The following is a 20,862-nucleotide window of genomic DNA, read 5'->3' as shown; positions in this document are numbered from 1 at the left end:
AAAGTTTTGTGGCATTGAAATGTGACATACATTGCTTTTTTGAATGCATCTTCCACTGTACTCCAGATGACACACAAGAGAACCCATAAGGCATGTTTCTAGTAAATCTATGTTATTCTTTAGGAAATCTTTCAGATTTAAACAATGATGTTCTTCTGGAGATTTTTAAATAGTGTATGACATGAAACTTGCAACACATAGTAAAACCCTCAAACTTCTATTCTACATTTGCCGATTCAAGAAAACAAAATTACACCATTCTTTGCTCTGGCTTAATAGCGATGACTTTTACTTTAAATTAGCTTACCTTTGATGAACATTTAGATTTATGATATTATGCACAGTACATAATTTCTGTTAACAGACTTACTGCAGTCAGAAATAGGCAAATGATAATACAAAAATGTAATTCATTCATCTCCTTAGGACTTTATCCTAGCTGGTATTTTAATATCGGACCTCCCACTGGTATGAAATAATTAACATGAAATTCATGCTCAGCAGTCTAATAGTAACATATAAAATACCAGTACCAAGGAAGGATTTTACATTAATTGAACTGCATTGATGACATTTTTGGATTAAAAATAATAATTTTGCAGATATTTCTTCTCTTACTGTTTGTATAGATCAGGGTTGTCAAACATTTTTTCTAAGAGGGCCAGATTTGATGAAGTGAACATACGTGAGGGCTGACCATTTTGCCTGACATTCTTTGAACCATTAAAATTCGGTCTGTGTGTTCGTTTAAGCACTAATACACTGCCCAACAAGAATACTCTTGCCTTTCTGGCTGTGTGTGTGAGTAAAGAGATGATCTTGGGCGTGTTATTTGGATATACCATATTTATTGGCGTATAACACGAACCTTCATTTTAAGAGGGAAGTTTCAGGAAAAAACTTAAATTTTAAATAAAGAACTATGAAGCAAAATAAGGGTCAGTGCCCATCTGCAGCCCCACCATTGCCATGAATGCAGCACCACCATTGCCATCAGTGCAGCACCCCCATTTCCAGGAATGCAGCGCCCACCATGGCCAGGAATGCAGCACCCAGTGTGGCCAGGAATGCAGCACCCCCATTGCCAAGAATGCAGCACCCACCATTGCCAGGAATGCAGCACCCAGTATGGCCAGGAATGCAGCACCCACCATTGCCAGGAATGCAGCGCCCAGTATTGCCAGGAATGCAGCACCCAGTATGGCCAGGAATGCAGCACCCAGTATGGCCAGGAATGCAGCACCCCCATTGCCAAGAATGCAGCACCCAGTATGGCCAGGAATGCAGCAACCCCATTGCCAGGAATGCAGCACCCACCACTGCTAGGAATGCAGCAACCAGTATTGCCAGGAATGCAGCACCCACCATTGCCAGGAATGCAGCACCCACCATGGCCAAGAATGCAGCACCCAATATGGCCAGGAATGCACCCCCTATTATTGTCAGGAATGCAGCCCCCATCATTGTCAGGAATGCAGCCCCCATCATTGTCAGGAATGCAGCCCCCACCGTTGCCAGGAATGTCAGGAATGTAGCCCCCATCATTGTCAGGAATGCAGCCCCCATCTTTGTCAGGAATGCAGACTCATCATTGCAATCAGTGCAGCCTGAATTAGGCCCATCTATCTGCAGCCTCGGAGGGGACAGGGAGGGGGCGGGACGAGCGCCAAAAGATAACATACGGGAGAAACTCCTGTTTTCTCGGTGGCCTCTTTAATAGAAAGTCCCGCCTCCTTTCATGGACAGAACAGTCATCCAATGGCAGCACCGGAGACAGGACTTCCTATTACAGAGGCTGCCGTGTAAACAGGAAATTCCCGCCTCCTCCCTGTCCCCTCCAAGGCATCTGGACATATATATCTTTTGTAGCCCTGGCGCTGGGAGATCGTTGAGGGCCACAAAAGATATATATGTCCAGATAACCAGGCGGGCCGTTCAAAACCAGAACGCGGGCCGTGATTGGCCTGCGGGCCGGACTTTGGACATGCCTGGTATAGATGTATATTTGTAAGCGGTTACCACTCAGCTACATTTGCTCTATAGTAGAGCTGCACGATTAATCGTCAAGAATCGTTATCGAGATTTTTTCCCCGTTGCGATCTTGACAAAGGGTTTCCCGATCTTCCCAATCTTTGGTATGCAGAGAATTTTCTCTCTGCTCTCAGCTGTCAAAAGTCAAAGCCTGGGCAGTCTGCCAAGTTTTAAAGCATTCTATCAGTGGAATGTTAAGTCTAAACATTGTATCAATTTGTCTTTTACATCAAAGGAATAAACTTCTGTATGTAAATTAGGAATGTTTAACCACTTAAACACTAAACCTTTTTCTGACAGTTGTTGTTTTCAAGTTAAAATAATTTTTTTTGCTAGACATTACTTAGAACCCCCAAACATTATATATAGGCAAAATATGCTGCATAAATCTCCCTCCACTGAGTCTGGACACAACCATTTTAACTGTGGGCAGCTGAAGACCAAGAGTGGAAGGGGAGATTTTGCTCTTGCTTCATAAAGTAGAGACCCTAGAGAATAAAATGGTGGTTGTTGCAATATTTTATGTCACACTGTATTTGCGCAATTTTGGAAAAAATTGCTATCACCCTGGTACAGGTGTGAGAGCTGGTATTCCCATGGCAAACAGGTATTAAAGAGGAACTGCAGTCTGCTCACATCATTTTTAATAAAAACATCTTTGCCATTCTGAAACGTCCCTCCAACCACTTTGCATATTATTTTATATACAGTATATTGTGATTCTGTATTTGCAAAATATGCTGCATACATCTCCCTCCACTGAGTCTGGACACAACCATTTTAACTGTGGGCAGCTGAAGACCAAGAGTGGAAGGGGAGATTTTGCTCTTGCTTCATAAATTAGAATGCAGGAGTGATGAAAAGCACAGCAGTGAAAGCACTTTTATTAGTAACGTTAGGAAGGATCAGAGCACTTAAAATACATTGTTTGTTTGCAGTCTGTGTCCCTGTTGATGAGATTTTCTTGTTTTCTGTTGAATTCCCTTTACAGAAAGTGGTAGAAATTTTCTCAATGAAAACAGACCACAATAAATTGTTGACATACACACATTTTAACCCTTTGCCCTCAAGATAGAGCTTAAAAAATTGAGTGTCCTTTTCCATTTAAATGTTCACTCAGTAAGTGCCATTAGTGCTGTTGAGCATTCAAAAGACTCCACTTCTTATAGTTTATTTTAGGCCAAAGAGTTTGCTTACAGTGTTATTAATTTTCAAAAACATTTGCCTTCGAAAGAGATTCTAATGTGAACAATGAATAATCATTTTTATTATCAATCTTAAATGAATGAAGCCTATGGTACTGTATGATTCAGCAGAACTGTATCCTTAGACCAATTGTCTTTTTCTTATACTCTGCAGGCTTTTCAGATTTCAGAACCTATAACTGTAGAAAATAAAGGAACATTGACTTTTTGATGAAGAATGTTTTACATTTGTATAGTGTTTTATGCAGTATATGAATAGAAGATGGAAATCTTACATAAGCACATCAGTAATTGTGTAGTTTAGCATTGTAAAGGATTCCAGCACCACAGACAGCGCGGAATATTATTTCATGCTGTAAGTGGGGTCAGAAACCATTTATGATACTTAACCGCAAGCTCACCAGTGTCATTGCTCTAGTAGAGAAACACACAGACAATTCTTTGTTTTTTCAGTTGATTTTTATTAATCTTTTAAATAAATAACAATACATTTAATTTACTGTAACTATATCAAGAAAAACAATAGAAAAAAACAGGTATTGCTCAATATCATTGAATAAAGTTGTTCGTGCCACTGTCAAGAAATCTAACGGGTCAGTGGTCACAATTGTATTTTTACAGCATTTCATAGGTATTGTCTGTTCAATTATATATTAAACTGAACTAAACCAATACCCCCCCCCCATGACAAGACTGTTGTACACTTGGGAATTACATATTAGAGAACCACTCCCAGCAGAATGGCAGAACAAAATGTGACTCTTTCCATTCTGTGAGATCTGCAAATTTCTTAGTATTGAGTTTTGTACATCATGAGCCTTTGTTTAATAATGTTACATTGTAAAAAAACAATGAAAAATGACCACTTCTTTAATGCGCGTGGAAGAAAACATAGGGGAAAAAGGTGATTGAAATGTATTTCAACTCAAAATATGCTGCCATCATTATGCATATAATTTGCCTATATGCTTTCATCAAAATATATAATAAAGCATCTATAGAACACACAGACTTAGTCAAATATTTGAATAAAATAGGTCACATGACCCAGAATTTAGAGTTCTGATTATTGCTGGCTGCACACTTCAGTAATGTTGGAGGACTTGGGTAGAAACACATTTGCAGACATGACCTATGGATTTAGCACCGCTATTATTTCCACGTTCTTTCAATAAATTAGCTTGGTGTATCCTGGTGTGCACAGTCTTTATGCTTGGAAAAATACTTCCATTCAGACAATACCATGTCTGAAAGCTTAATTGAGTGAATCATGACAAATAATCATGCAGCATTGAATTTTTATTTTTCCTTTTTGTCTGGGAGTTTTCTCATTGAAATAAGCTTTAAAGTATGTTGGAGGGTTAACTATTTCTCACAGTTTAATACTGTTTTTTTTTCAGAGGGGAATATATGACTTCTGCTTGTTTTTGCTTTCTTTTTATCTTTTATAAAAATTAAGATTGCATCTTATAATGATGAAAAAAACACATATAGCAATATTTTTTCACTAACATCATACCTGCTTCCTCAGATATGAACATCCTTAGATGCAGTGCCAGCACAAGGTCTTTAAGCAATGGAGGAAAAAAGGCCAACGTGTTCACCTCCAATAAACTGTAAACTAGTTCAGTAGCATAGGTTGCAGGTCATGCCCTTTTTGTGTCCTCCTCTTGCTAAAGTGGCCAAAGTGTCTGGCTCTTCTGCCTACTCCTTGGCACGGTCCTGCTTAGATGTGGACAAGTATTGTCACTATTGTTTTTGTGCTTCATTTATGGAAGTAACAAATATGAACTGGCTGATTTTCAAATAGCAACCAAGTAGATTCCAACTTTTAATATCTGAAAATGTGACTTTAAAAGATTGCTGTGGGCTGTATTTCAAACACATCACAAGTAAAGGGTCTGCCATTGTTGGCATTCTTATTAAACTGCTAGGTGTCTAGCTTTGCTGTAGCTTTCTCGCCTTCAATATATTGTGAGTCATTGTAGCTTACCAAGCAAGTAGATCAGGACTTCAAGTGCTATATGTTCTGAGTCAGTTTTGCAGCATCCTGAGTCAATTGTTTTCTCACTTAGTGAATGAGCAGGACAATGATGCTGGCTGTTTGCAGGCAGGTGCAAAAAAGAGAATAAAATGCACCTGCTATTATGACCATTTATATCTTCATTAGATCACATCTAAGTCCCAAATACTAAAAATTAGGTACAAAGATGTTTGTGAAGACTATACTGCATGTGTGATCAGAAATAGTTTTGATAAATAACATTGATACTGAAGTTGACCTTTCTAAGCTGCTGAAATCGAATTGCCTTGCAACCAAGTTACAATTGCATTTGCATTGCTCTCACATTGACTGCGGTTAATTTCAATAAATAACAAAAAGATTTTCAAGAGGGATTTGTCTTTAGCTGCTACTAGTGACTGTATTAAAATTGCTTGTGTGATAAAGCACCTATATTAGTACTCCTAAATAAATTAACACTTCTGGAACTCTAACTCCAAGAATGTATAGGGTTTAGGAGTAACAATTTGAAAGAAAAAAGAAAAATGTCTTCTTTGTTTTGTCCACAGGTAGAATGGATAGAACAGCAAGTGGTTAAGAGAAGAACGAAGAGGGATTATAAAGTTAGCAACATACATTCTGCCTATTTCAATGATCCAAAGTGGCCAAGCATGTGGTATATCGTAAGTACACTTACTAATACACCTTTTATTCCTGGTAAAGGTTTTCCTATAAATTTTTTTTTTTTTTTCAGTGGCAGAAATATATTTTTAAAATATGATTTTTTTTTTTTTTACTGTTGTAATAACTGTTGAAATAATGGAACACTGACGGAGCACTAAAATGTACATGTTAAACATTTTTTAAGATTTTTTTTCTTCATAGACTTGTTTATTGAGAATTTCAAGTGTTATACAAGAAAACATAAACAATAAACTAAGTACAAACACACCTTGGAAATGGTGGTATACACTAAGTCACATTATATGTATGAATAAAAGGGGTAATAGCAAATCAAAATAACACTACAATGCCAGGAGTACCAAAGGCAAATAAAGGGGGCATACTCATTTCCTGAACCTAGCGTTGTCAAGGTAAGGGGGCTGGACACCCATTTATGCCATAATTTATCAAAGAAATTAGGTTTCTTCCTAAGTTCAAAAGTAAGCTTATACAAAGGCAAATTATCATTTATCAGTTGATTCCAAGTGGTCAGAGTAGGATGAGTTATTCCTTTCCAGCACAGAAGTATAATCTTCAGTACGTAGAAACCATTTAACATATGCAGGAACGTTAAGTTCACCAAAAGTACCTAACAAGCATAAGAAGATTTTTTAATATGGTTTATATAATACAATAAGATTACAGACAATAAAATATAATGTAAAAAAGCAAACACAAAAACTAGACATTATTTTTTTTCAACTGGCAGCTCATATTACCCTTAAATTGCAGCTATTAGGCTGCTTTCACACTGAGGCATTTTACAGGCGCTAAAAATAGCGCCTGCATGGCGCCTGTAGAGAGCCTCTCCTCTCACTCTAGTGTAAAAGCCCGAATGCTTTCACACTGGAGCGATGCGCTGACAGGACGCCAAAAAAAGTCCTGCAAGCCGCATCTTTACACCTCTCCCACAGCGCCCCTGCCCATTGTAATCAATGGGCAGCGCCGCCAAAGTGCCAGCAAAGCGCCGCTGCATTGTGGGTGCTTTTAACCCTTTTTTAGCGGTGGTTAAAAGCACCCCGCTAGCGGCCGAAAAAATTAGGGTAAATCGCCGCTAAAGATAGCGGCATTTACTGCCAACGCCCCAGTGTGAAAGTAGCCTTAGGTATATACAGATGGTTTCTATTAAAACTAGTGACCAGAATCTCCTGACTCCACTGTAGAATAAAGAAAGCATGCATAAAATCTTTTGAAGAGTTTACCAACACCATGTAAGTGTCCTTATATTCAGATCAACACCCCTCCTCTATTGAGGGTAGTACGCTCCACCAACTTTCTGCACCTTTATGGCACCTTAGCTTTGTTTCCCAATGCAATTAGTTCATTAGCAATATCAGCCGGTATGAATCACATTTAGTTGGATCCTTGTGTTCTTTCAATATTAAAGCCTCTGTCCTTGATGGGACTTCTGCTTGGCCATATGCCTTCCCGCCGAGCTTTCAGGGGTTATACCGGAATGATGCCCGCAGCTGCAGGCATCATCCCAGTACTGTTTTTAGAGCCGGCAATCGCCTTTCCAGGTATAACAACCGATGCGGCTAAAAGCCGCTCGGCTCTTATACTGGAGAAGCGGGAGGGGTCGTCCCCTCCTCCTGCCACCTCCCGCCGCTCTTACCGGGCCTCCCGATCCACCGGGAGACCCGATCACCAATCCACCAATCCGCTTACAGCTTCGTTCCAGCCTCCTAATTGTAAACACGGAAGCGTCATCATGACGTCACTTCCCGTTTACACCGCTGACAATGGCGCTGGTTTAAAAAAAAATATACAGTGTTCAGCATCGCCGAAAAATGCGATCTGAATACTTTGAAGTGCAAAGGTGGGATTTGGGGTCTTATAGACCCCCGATCCCTCCATAAAGAGTACCTGTCACCACCTATTACTGTCACAAGGGATGTTTACAATCCTTGTGACAGCAATAAAAGTGATCAAAAATTTTTTTTTTTAAACACAATTTATAAATATAAAAATAAATAAGAAAAAAATTTTTTTTAAAGCGGCCCCATCCCCGCGAGCTTGCGCAGCAAAGAAAACGCATACGAAAGTCGCGCCCGCATATGTAAACCGTGTTCAAATCACACATGTGAGGTATCGCCACGATCGTCAGAGCGAGAGCAATAATTCTAGCACTAGACCTCCTCTGTAACTCTAACCTGGCAACCATAAAAAAATTTAAAATAGTCGCCTATGGAGATTTTTAAGTACCGTAGTTTGTCGCCATTCCACGAGTGCGTGCAATTATAAAGCATGACATGTTTGGTATCTATTTACTCGGGGTAACATTATCTTTCACATTATACAAAAAAATTGGGCTAACTTTACTGTTTGTTTGTTTTTTTTAATTCATGAAAGTGTCCCTTTTCCCAAAAAGTTGCGTTTAAAACACCGCTGCACAAATACCGTGTGACATAACATATTGCAACAATCGCCATTTTATTCTCTAGATTCTCTGCTACAAAAAATATATATATAATGTTTGGGGGCTGTAAGTAATTTTCTAGCAAAAAATACGGATTTTAACTTGTAAACACCAAATGTCAAAAATAGGCTTAGTCATGAAAGGGTTAAAGATAGTATATCATTTTGCAGGGAACCCATCCAGACCAGGAGTTTTCCTGGTCAGTAGGGATGAGCCGAACACCCCCCGGTTCGCACCAGAACCCGCGAACGGACCGAAAGTTCGCACGAACGTTAGAACCCCATTGACGTCTATGGGACTCGAACGTTCGAAATCAAAAGTGCTCATTTTAAAGGCTAATTTGCATGGTATTGTCCTAAAAAGGGTTTGGGGACCCGGGTCCTACCCCAGGGGACATGTATCAATGCAAAAAAAACTTTTAAAAACGGACGTTTTTTCGGGAGCAGTGATTTTAATGATGCTTAAAGTAAAAAAAAAAAAAGTGAAATATTCCTTTAAATATCGTACCTGGGGGGTGTCTATAGTATGCCTGTAAAGTGACGCGTGTTTCCCATGTTTAGAACAGTCCCTGCACCAAATGTCATTTTTAAAGGAAAAAATCTCATTTAAAACTGCTTGCGGGTTTAATGTCATGTCGGGTCATGGCAATATGGATGAAAATCAGTGAGACAAACGGCATGGGTACCCCCCAGTCCATTACCAGGCCCTTTGGGTCTTGTATGGATATTAAGGGGAACCCCGCACCCAAATTAAAACTCTGAACAGCAGTATACAGGCGGTGCAAACAAGACAGGGACTGTAGGTTTGTTGTTAAGTAGAATCTGTTTGTAATTTTGAACATTTTTAACGTGTTTAGCTCCAGCCAAAAGATCTTTTCTAAGCTTTTTGGAAAACATAGGGAAGGGTTATCACCCCTGTGACATTTGTTTTGCTGTCTTTCCTCCTCTTCAGAAGATTTCACCTCACTTTTTTGTCCCAATGAAAAATGTTTTTTGAAAATTTGGGTTTTTTTGTGGAACAAGGATTGGAAAGCATCAGTGGAAAGGAGAAATTGTTTTCCCATATTAACTCTTACAGGAGAGAATTTCCCTTCCTAGGGGTAGATTTCATCTCACTTCCTGTTGTCTCCTTCCGTTTGCAAGTAGGAGTCGTTTGTAAGTTAGATGTTTGAAAGTAGGGTCCTGCCCTATATACTCAGCAGAAATTTGGGCCTTAGGTGTTGCTGTGGCCACAACACTGTAAGCCCTCACAGGGCCCTGCTGTGAAATATTAGATCAAGAATTGTAATTACATGCCCCTGTTGAACAGGAGCTGAAAAATTAGGCCTTAGGCACTGGTGCTGGTGCCACAACACTGCAACCCCTCACAGACACTCTAGTTGGAACGCAGGAACGAGCCCTGCTGCAAAGTATTGCTTCAAAAATTGTAATTACACGCCCCTGTTAGACAGGGGCAGAAAAATTGGGCCTTAGGCACTGGTGCTGGTGCCACAACACTGCAACCCCTCACAGACACTCTAGTTGGAACGCAGGAACGAGCCCTGCTGCAAAGTATTGCATCAAAAATTGTAATTACACACCCCTGTTAGACAGGGGCAGAAAAATTGGGCCTTAGGCACTGGTGCTGGTGCCACAACACTGCAACCCCTCACAGACACTCTAGTTGGAATGCAGGAACGAGCCCTGCTGCAAAGTATTACATCAAAAATTGTAATTACACGCCCCTGTTAAACAGGGGCTGAAAAATTGTGCCTTAGGCACTGGTGGTGGCGCCCAGAACCAAAAATGTTCTTACAAGCTATCAGCGTGATGATTGAGGAGGAAGAGGATAATTACTCAGGGATAGTCACTCAGCATCAGCATAGGCAGTCTTTGAAGGGATCTGAGATTTAAAAAAAAATTATTCGGTTACATCAGCATCAGGTGCTTGGTAGCTGGTGGTGATCCAAGACTCATTCATTTTTATGAAGGTCAGCCGATCGACCGAGTCGGTGGACAGACGCACCCTGTGATCGGTTACCACGCCTCCAGCAGCACTGAATGTGCGTTCCGAAAGAACGCTGGATGCAGGACAGGCCAGTAGCTCAATTGCATACTGTGCAAGCTCTGGCCAGTGATCCATCCTCAAGACCCAGTAACCCAGAGGATTTTCGGTGGGAAAGGTGTCCAAGTCTGATCTTGCCCCTAGGTATTCCTGCACCATGTAAAACAGACGCTGGCGATGGTTGCTGGAACCGATCATACCTTGGGGCTGCGGACCAAAAAATTGTCTGAACGCATCGGTCAGACGGCCACCTTCTCCACCGCTCCTTCTTTGACTGACCGAAGCCTCAGCAACACGTTGTCCAGAAACAGGAGTTTGTAATCTCCCAGTCTCTGGGAACGCGTTGCACAGACCTTTCTGCAAGGCCTCCCGAAGATGTTTCATCCTCTGCTCCCTCTGCGATGGCAAGATAAGGTCCGCAACCTTACCCTTGTAACGTGGATCAAGGAGGGTTGCCAGCCAGTATTGGTCCTTCTCCTTGATACCACGAATACGAGGATCCTTACGCAGGCTTTGCAGGATCAGGGAGGCCATGCAGCGTAGGTTTGCTGAGGCATTCGGTCCGGAGTCCTCTGGGTCACTAAGAACGACATGGTCCGCAGCCACCTCCTCCCAGCCACGTACAAGTCCATGTGTTTCTTGGGACTGATCCCTTAAAGACTGCTGCTGATGCTGAGTGCCAGGCTCCACCTCCATACTGACACAATCTTCCTCCTCCTCCTCTTCCTCCTCGTCCTCTTCCTGTGTGATCGGCGGGCACGCAGGAACACTGTCTGGATAAAGGGGGCCTTGAGAGCTAAGGAAGTCCTCCTCTTCCTGCCTCTGTTCTGCCTCAAGTGCCCTGTCCATTATTCCGCGCAGCGTGTGCTCCAACAGGTGGACAAGGGGGACAGTGTCACTGATGCATGCACTGTCACTGCTCACCATCCTCGTGGCCTCCTCGAATGGTGACAGGACAGTGCATGCATCCCTGATCATGGCCCACTGGCGTGGGGAAAAAAAACCAAGCTCCCCTGACCCTGTCCTGGTGCCATAGTCGCACAGGTACTCATTGATGGCCCTCTGCTGCGTGTGCAGCCGCTGCAGCATGGCCAACGTTGAGTTCCACCTGGTGGGCATGTCACAGATTAGGCGGTTCTTGGGCAGGTTAAACTCCTTTTGGAGGTCCGTCAGCCGAGCACTGGCATTATATGACCGGCGGAAATGCACACAGACTTTCCTGGCCTGCCTCAGGACATCCTGTAAGCCCGGGTACCTGCCCAAGAACCGCTGCACCACCAAGTTAAGGACATGAGCCAAACAGGGCACATGGGTCATTTGTCCCTGTCGGAGGGCAGAGAGGAGGTTGGTGCCATTGTCGCAAACCACCATTCCTGCCTTAAGTTGGCGTGGCGTCAACCACCTCTGAACCTGCCCCTGCAGAGCTGACAGAACCTCTGCCCCAGTGTGGCTCCTGTCCCCCAAGCACACCAGCTCAAGCACCGCATGGCATCTTTTGGCCTGCGTACTTGCGTAGCCCCTTGAACGCCTACGGAGCACCGCTGGTTCCGAGGAAGAGGCCATGGAGGAAGAAGAAGAGGAGGGGGTGGAGGAGAGAGGTGTGTCACAATCAGCATTTTGGAGGCGTGGTGGCGGAACAACCTCCAACACTACTGCACCTTGTCCTGCATCCTTCCCAGCTGCCAGCAGAGTCACCCAATGCGCCGTGAAACTTAGGTAACGTCCCTGTCCATGCCTGCTGGACCATGAGTCAGCGGTAATATGCACCTTACCGCTGACCGCCCTGTCCAGCGAGGCATGGACATTGCCTTCCACATGCCGGTAGAGAGCCGGAATCGCCTTCCGTGAGAAAAAGTGGCGTTTGGGTACCTGCCACTGAGGAACCGCACATTCCACAAACTCACGGAAGGGGGCAGGGTCTACCAACTGAAAAGGCAGCAGTTGAAGTGCTAGCAATTTTGCCAAGCTAGCATTCAACCGCTGGGCATGTGGATGGCTGGGAGCAAACTTCTTTCGGCGGTGCAGCAGCTGGGGCAGGGAAATTTGCCTGGTACAATCTGACGTCGGTGTACCAAAAGCAGATTGCCCACAAGTACTTGGCTGTGACACACCTAATTCTACACCTTCATTCCTCTCACTGCAGGTCTCAGAGAGGACTGAAGGTCTAGTGGGGTTGGAAATCTCAGCTGATGAGGAGCAAGGAGAGATCCTCTTTGTTCTTTGGTGTGGGTCTTTTAGATACGCTTGCCAACGAACTGCATGGCAGGTCAACATATGTCTGGTCAAGTATGTGGTACCCAAGCGGGAGATGTTTTGGCCACGCGAGATACGCTTGAGACATATGTTGCAAATAGCAGCGGTGCGATCTGATGCACTCGTCTCAAAAAAGGCCCACACCAAAGAACTTTTTGAATAACGCGCAGAGACTGCAGCGCCCTGCACATGTGGAGCTTTGGGGTGTGATGCAGTCAATGTGCTGCCCTTAGGCTGGCCCCTGGAGGGCATCCTGCCTCGTTGGTGATGTGCCGCCGCCTCCTCCTCCTCCTCCTCCTCCTCCTCCTCCTCCTCTCTCCTATCAGGCACCCACGTTGAGTCAGTGACCTCATCATCCCCTCCCTCCTCATCACTGGAGCAAACCTGGCAGTATGCTGCAGCAGGGGGAGCATGACTGCCAGATTGCTGTCCTTCTTGGGCACCCCCTCTGTCCGTGCTCATGTTACTGCCTTCATCGAGCTCAGTATCGTCATCAGAGCCTTCCAAACGCTGGGCATCCTCCTGGAGCATGTACCCAACACTGTGGTCAAACAGTTCGAGGGAATCCTCATGAGGACATGGTGGAGCTAGGGAAGGAGTCACTGATGACATTGAGCTGAGGGAAGAGGCCGCTGCTTTGCCAGACAAAGCACCCTGGGCATGGGTGAGAGAGGATGAGGAGGATGAGGACGGCTTGGTCATCCACTCGACCAAGTCTTCCGCATGTTGTGGCTCAACACGGCCAGCTGCCGAAAAAAAGGCCAAGCGTGTCCCATGGCCACGTGCTGATGAGGATGCACCGTCTCCACGACCAGCACTAGACACAGAGCCTGCTTGCCCTCTCTTATTGGCTTGTGACTGTCTGCCTCTCCTTCTTGGCCTTCCAGACATACTAATGGCCTGTAGCTGCACTAAGCTGGGATAGAACACCTGTAATTTTCTTCAAGTAGCTTTATATACTGTAACCAGACAAGCCTGCCTGTCAGTAGGAAGATAACAGGAACGGATCTAGCTGAACACTGTGAGCAGGACGCACTGTACTAAATGTAAATAGTCTAGCTGCCTGACCGTGGTACTAATAGGATCAAATAGAACACCTGTAATTTTCTTCAGGTAGCTTTATATACTGTAACCAGACAAGCCTGCCTGTCAGTAGGAAGATAACAGGAACGGATCTAGCTGTACACTGTGAGCAGGACGCACTGTACTAAATGTAAATAGTCTAGCTGCCTGACCGTGGTACTAATAGGATCAAATAGAACACCTGTAATTTTCTTCAGGTAGCTTTATATACTGTAACCAGACAAGCCTGCCTGTCAGTAGGAAGATAACAGAAACGGATCTAGCTGAACACTGTGAGCAGGACGCACTGTACTAAATGTAAATAGTCTAGCTGCCTGACCGTGGTACTAATAGGATCAAATAGAACACCTGTAATTTTCTTCAGGTAGCTTTATATACTGTAACCAGACAAGCCTGCCTGTCAGTAGGAATTTAACAGGAACGGATCTAGCTGAACACTGTGAGCAGGACGCACTGCACTAAATGTAAATAGTCTAGAAGATAACAGGAACGGATCTAGCTGAACACTGTGAGCAGGACGCACTGCACTAAATGTAAATAGTCTAGAAGATAACAAGAACGGATCTAGCTGAACACTGTGAGCAGGACGCACTGCACTAAATGTAAATAGTCTAGAAGATAACAAGAACGGATCTAGCTGAACACTGTGAGCAGGACGCACTGCACTAAATGTAAATAGCAGGAACGGATCTAGCTGAACACTGTGAGCAGGACGCACTGCACTAAATGTAAATAGTCTAGAAGATAACAGGAACGGATCTAGCTGAACACTGTGAGCAGGACGCACTGCACTAAATGTAAATAGCAGGAACGGCTCTAGCTGAACACTGTGAGCAGGACGCACTGCACTAAATGTAAATAGCAGGAACGGATCTAGCTGAACACTGTGAGCAGGACGCACTGCACTAAATGTAAATAGTCTAGAAGATAACAGGAACGGATCTAGCTGAACACTGTGAGCAGGACGCACTGCACTAAATGTAAATAGCAGGAACGGATCTAGCTGAACACTGTGAGCAGGACGCACTGCACTAAATGTAAATAGCAGGAACGGATCTAGCTGAACACTGTGAGCAGGACGCACTGCACTAAATGTAAATAGTCTAGAAGATAACAGGAACGGATCTAGCTGAACACTGTGAGCAGGACGCACTGCACTAAATGTAAATAGCAGGAACGGATCTAGCTGAACACTGTGAGCAGGACGCACTGCACTAAATGTAAATTGCAGGAACGGATCTAGCTGAACACTGTGAGCAGGACGCACTGCACTAAATGTAAATAGTCTAGAAGATAACAGGAATGGATCTAGCTGAACACTGTGAGCAGGACGCACTGCACTAAATGTAAATAGCAGGAACGGATCTAGCTGAACACTGTGAGCAGGACGCACTGCATTAAATGTAAATAGTCTAGATAGAAGATAACAGGAACGGATCTAGCTAAACTGAATACAGTGTATATATATATATGCAACACCTGGGATGACTGACTGTTCTGCCTAATCTATCTAACTCAAATCAAATGACACTGTCTCTCTCTCTCTCTATCTCTCAGCACACCGGAACACACACTACACAGGGCCGCCGTGCAGGCGGCCTTATATAGTGTGGGGTGTGTACTAAATCCCCTGAGCCATAATTGGCCAAAGCCACCCTGGCTTTGGCCAATTACAGCTCTCTCTGATGACGGCGCTGTGATTGGCCAAGCATGCGGGTCATAGTGCATGCTTGGCCAATCATCAGCCAGCAATGCACTGCGATGCCGCAGTGAATTATGGGCCGTGACGCGCCACACGAATTTAGCGCGAACGGCCCATAACGTTCGCAATTCGGCGAACGATCGAACAGCCGATGTTCGAGTCGAACATGGGTTCGACTCGAACACGAAGCTCATCCCTACTGGTCAGGAACTGGGCACTGCAAACTTGATCTCCTTAGCCATCAAAAGTGCAGCAAGAGTTTCCCTATGTTGTGATTTGAATTTTGGCACAGGCATATTCCTCAGGTAACATGGTATATTACAGGGATATGCAATTAGCGGACCTCCAGCTGTTGCAGAACTACAAGTCCCATGAGGCAAAGTAAGACTCTGACAGCCACCAGCATGACAGCCAGAGGCAGAGACATGATGGGACTTGTAGTTTTGCAACAGCTGGAGGTCCGCTAATTGCATATCCCTGGTGTATTGGACTGTTGTGGAGTAGAGGTGACAACAGAAGGCTGTAAAGGCTTCAGAATTTGGGATGTGGTACATGTTATTCTTAGTATCATGTTGTTAAGTAGTGTTAGTAACATACAAACATATTTATTTAAACACCCACACACAAAAAGATATAAACTAGCTGAAGAATAAAAAACACAGTTTAGATACAAACCAGCATGCATATGATATAGTATGATTTCTTGCCCTGATTCCTGGCATATAGAGGGTCTCAGAAAGTTTAGAATTTTAGGAAAATATACTTTCAGTATTCAAAAAAATACATTAAAAGAAAAGTATGGGGTTTAGTTTTTTTGTAGAATCATACTTGCCAAGGTCCGATGCTGCATCTGTCCCCGTTGGCTCTAACACTGAGAACCGAGCAATCAAACAACGCCGATTGCTCAGTTCTCAGAGCTCCATAAGTAGAAAGCTGCTGACTGTCAGTCAGCAGCTTTCTGCTCTGCCCCCCCCCCCGCACTCACTGGAGCACTGGGCTGTGGAGGGGGCGGGAGCGGCTGGCTCAGGCTCTCAGTGGCTTGCTGAGAGGCTGAGATGGGTGCCGGTCCAGGCATGTGGGCGAATCCCAACTTCATTGTCGTGATCTTGCCTAAGCCTGGACTGATGTCAGCCGACAGCAGGCTTCAGCCCGCTGTCTGCTGAAAATGGTTCACAGGAGTGCAGAACAAACTTCACTCCTGTGATCCACAGGAGAATACAGCCAAACAAGCTTTGGCTGTACTTCTCGATTAATGTATTTTTGAATGACTGTACAGTTCGACCAAGAGATCTTGTCTTTAAATATTCCTGAATTTCATCTATAATTTAAAATATTTGCACATTTGATATAACACAAATACATTTAGTGGAAGCAAAGCCCAACTATAATTATCCCTAAAAATGTCCACTCCCTCCTCCTACCTATCCTGTATAAAAAAGATGTGTGAAATCACATATTTTTTAACCACTCTTGCCCGGTCCTGTGATCCTGCAGCTCTGGCTCCCCTGTGTCAGTGAGCGGCTGCTACAGGGGAGAGGAGGATGCGCCGACAACAATTGGGCCATTGGAGACAGCACAGGTCCTGGAATTCACAACTATTGTTGAGTGCTCCCTTACGTAGAGGTACATGATCATGTGACTGGACTAAGTACGGATTGAAAATAGGTAAGTGCATAAATCTTTTTATACAGGTTAGGGAGAATAGGTAGGAGGAGGGGGAGGGAACTTTTTAAAAAAAATGTTATGGTTAGGGTTTTCTTCCATTTTAGGTCCTGCTCTTTAAAGGGTTTTCCATGATAGGTCAGAATTGCTGCCCAATTTTCTGCCGGATGTAGTATATAGCAGTGATTCCTTCCATATATTTTCTGAAAGCAGCAGCGAGATCTTGTCCTACATATGCTCAAATTCATCAGTGTAGAGGCTGGAAATTTCAACTATTTGTAGTGTAGGTTTGTTTAAGAACATGACCAGATCTTCAAAAGGATATATACAAAGTATGTTCTAAGTGTACTGGGTTGGGACTCAGTGTGCAGCATGTCAGTGGATGTTAATAGAGTATAGTTTGTCAAAGGAAATCACAAAGTTCAAATAAAAAAGCTGCAGGACAGGCTGATTATGTCTGACACGCCTCCCATCATGTTCTTGGACCATTAAAGTGGTTGTTAAGTCACATAACCCCATTACTTGTATCCTCGCTCTGCCGTCACGTGATCACCCTTCACTCTCCTTCCTCGATCTAAGGAGAGCAGCGGGAGGGGCTCTCACATCAGCCGGCCAGCAGAAGGAAGTCACATGACCACATAGCGGTGCTGTAAAGAAGGTATTTAGGATTATAATTAAAAAAAACTGACACACAATACTTTAGATCTTCATAAAACAGAGAGGATACAATTAATGGGGTTATCTATTGCAGCGAAAATAGTGTCACGAGGAGAAGGGATGGGCAGAGAGGAGAGCTGCTCTCACTACACAGACTGAGCTGACAGGCAGGGAGGGAGACACTGTGGGATGACGGAGACACATAAACTGGCCATGGTATCATGGTATCAGGGTTACAACCACTTTAACATCTGCCTTGGCACATTCTATGGTGATTGGATTAAGGTGAATGAGGTAGCCTCCCTGACGGTTTTCCCGAGTGTAGCTCGGGGTTAAAATTCAGTCCCATTAGCGGTAACCCCGAACCACACTCGGAATTACATTGCAGGATGCTGGTGCCGCGTTACTTACCTTGTCCCCAGGATCCTGCGATGTCCTCCGCTGTGTCCATGGGCTCTGTCTCCTCCGAAGCCTCTCCATGCCAGGCTCCGTTCCCTGCGAGCGTCGCGACGCACGGGGGCGAAGCCTGGCGGCAAATTAAAAAAATTGTAAAAATCATAACACATACAGTACTGTAATCTTACAGATTACAGTACTGTATGAAATTATTTCACATCCCTTTTGTCCCCAGTGCTTTGGCCCATGCCCTGCATGCAGTTTTATGTTATATACTGTTCTTTCTGCCTGGAAACTGGAGATTGTCCATAGCAACCAAAATTGTCCCTTTACGTCAAAAGTGGCTTTAGACCAGCTAGAAAACAGCGATGGTAAATAAGAACACTTGCAGAATTGAGCGATAGTGATTTATTGCGAAATTAATTTTATTATTAACATATATATATTTTTTAATTATTTATATTTATTTATTATATTATAATTTATGTTTTTGTGTTTCAAACTTTATTATACCCGGGATGTCTACTAGACTCTTGTTTGGACAGATTTAAGTGTGTTATTGTTAAGAATTACAGGCCTACAATATAGAACACCAAATTTCCATGCAAAATAATTGTACCGCTTTCAGCACCTAAAATCCGAAATAATCATACCGCCAGGGAGGTTAACAGTGTTGCTATAAATGCTAGGGAATGTCCCTCACACTTGCTGTAACAGAGGAAGTTAGTTCTATTAGTATTGAAACATCTTCATTATTAAAGAGTAAGTTGTGGTGATTGTGACTACTAATGATAATTAAGGTTTATAGCTAGGGAGGGTTTTTTCAGGTTCATGAACAAAATGGGAAAAGTCCTCCACTGAGAAACTTATGTCAAGTGGGGGTAGTCACTTCATTGAGCGATTCTGATTAGTTGTTTCATAGAAGATTTACAGCAACAATGGAGTGACTGCCCACCCTTTTGTGGTTCCATACAGCTCTGACCTGAGAAATATATTAACCCCATGGTGCCGGCTGCCGCCACCGGCCCTTTAAGGAGTTGCTATGCTGGGAGGCAGGGCAGGGCTTATGGCCACGTGACCGCTGTGATTGGCTGTCACGGTGGTCACATGATCGGAAAAGTCACGATCACAAACCTCGATCGGGAACTTTCCGTGAGCCTGCCAGTCACTGTGACAAAAGCAAACAAGGTCCAGCGCTGTCAGCACTAATGCACACAAATATGAGGCCGCATATTTGCGTGCGATCGGCGCAAAGAGGTTAAAGGCTTCATCTGGCCTCATCAGGTCATCTGTCCCTAAGTCAAAAAGCTTTCCGCTACAAGAGGCACTGGTCAGGTACAGTGTGTTGGCAGTTATACCGGTGTAGAATAAAATGTAGCCTTTTTGACTATATTATTCTGACAGTTAAGAATTTTTTTTGCTATTTGTAACTCTTATGCAGCGTACACACGGTCGGACTTTTCGACCGGACTGGTCCACAGACCAAGTCCAGCGGACAATTCGATCGTGTGTGGGCTTCATTGGACCTGCAGCTGACTTTTTTGGTCGAAAATCTGACGGACTTTAGATTTGGAACATGTTTAAAATCTTTACGACGGAACTCCACCGGACCCAGTTCCTATCGAAAAGTCCGCTCGTCTGTATGCTAGTCCGATGGAAGAAAACCGACGCTAGGGCAGCTATTGGCTACTGGCTATGAACTTCCTTATTTTAGTCCGATCATACGTCATCACGTACGAATCCGTCGGACTTTGGTGTGATCGTGTGTAGGCAAGTCCGTTTGTTCGGAAAGTCCATCAAAAGTCCGCCGAAAGTCCGTCAGATAGACCGTCGGACCAGTCCGGTCGAAAAGTCCGCTCATGTGTACGCGGCATTACACTGGTTACAATGTGCTGCTAGTATAATAGCTACAAACAAAATGACTATCTCTATTCTTTTTTTGAGAAATGTGCACTCCTGATTTTAGACTTGTTTTTAAGCTTGTCATTGTGTTGATCATAAAATTGGAAGTTTTGTGCTCTCTTGCAATATACTTTATACAGCGACAATGGAATGTATTTTCCCTGTCACACTTGGTTAGGCATTGTTGATCTTTGCAATCTAAACACATCTGCTGTTATACTCATGTGGTGTAAGAGAAATTAGCTGTTGATCAGAAAGAAATATCAGAACACTGACATGTTTATCAAATACTGTAGTCATTAAGCTAATATTGGTAGGGGTTCTTTGTGATTAATGACACATTCTATTTTTCACAAAAAATGTCTAGTTGAATAATAGCCCATGGCAGAAATTTGTAAATACTGTTTAGATTTATTGTAGTGCACACATAAATAGTCAACATTGTCTCCATCTGGAACATATAAGAGGAATAAATCTCAAATTTCCTCTTGTGAAGCTTTTCCATAGTTTTACCTGGAGGGTATACATTTATAATGAAAATCCAATTTACTATCTAACATAATTTTGCAATTTAAAAGTAGCCTACAATTGATAACATGTATGTCGGGTGCAGTTCTCAGTCAGGGATAGATGCTTTCATAATTTAGAGAGATAAACCATCAGATCAGCATTTTCTCAGCCAATTAAAGGATTGCAAATATCTCTGTTTAAATTGTACCATCACATCAAATAGGCTTTTTGATCATGTCACATAAAAGAGTGAATTCTATCCTATTACATATCT

The 20,862-nt window shown here is 43.4% G+C and overlaps 1 protein-coding gene across 3 annotated transcripts in view; it reads left to right on the top strand.

The window, feature by feature from the left end:
- The window catches only part of PCSK5 (proprotein convertase subtilisin/kexin type 5), a 635,867-nt gene that overhangs the window by 106,730 nt on the left and 508,275 nt on the right, over window positions 1-20,862 (top strand). For all 3 annotated transcript variants that reach the window (XM_073634106.1, XM_073634125.1, XM_073634116.1), the window contains exon 3: window positions 5,808-5,921. In XM_073634106.1, the coding sequence (XP_073490207.1) occupies window positions 5,808-5,921 (114 nt within the window). The remainder of the gene's footprint in view (window positions 1-5,807; window positions 5,922-20,862) is intronic.

The sequence above is a fragment of the Aquarana catesbeiana genome, linkage group LG01, assembly GCF_042186555.1.
Source record: "Aquarana catesbeiana isolate 2022-GZ linkage group LG01, ASM4218655v1, whole genome shotgun sequence".
NCBI classification, from domain to species: Eukaryota; Metazoa; Chordata; class Amphibia; order Anura; family Ranidae; genus Aquarana; species Aquarana catesbeiana.
Note: the sequence above shows the minus strand (reverse complement) of the source record. Positions and strands in the feature narration are given on the sequence as shown.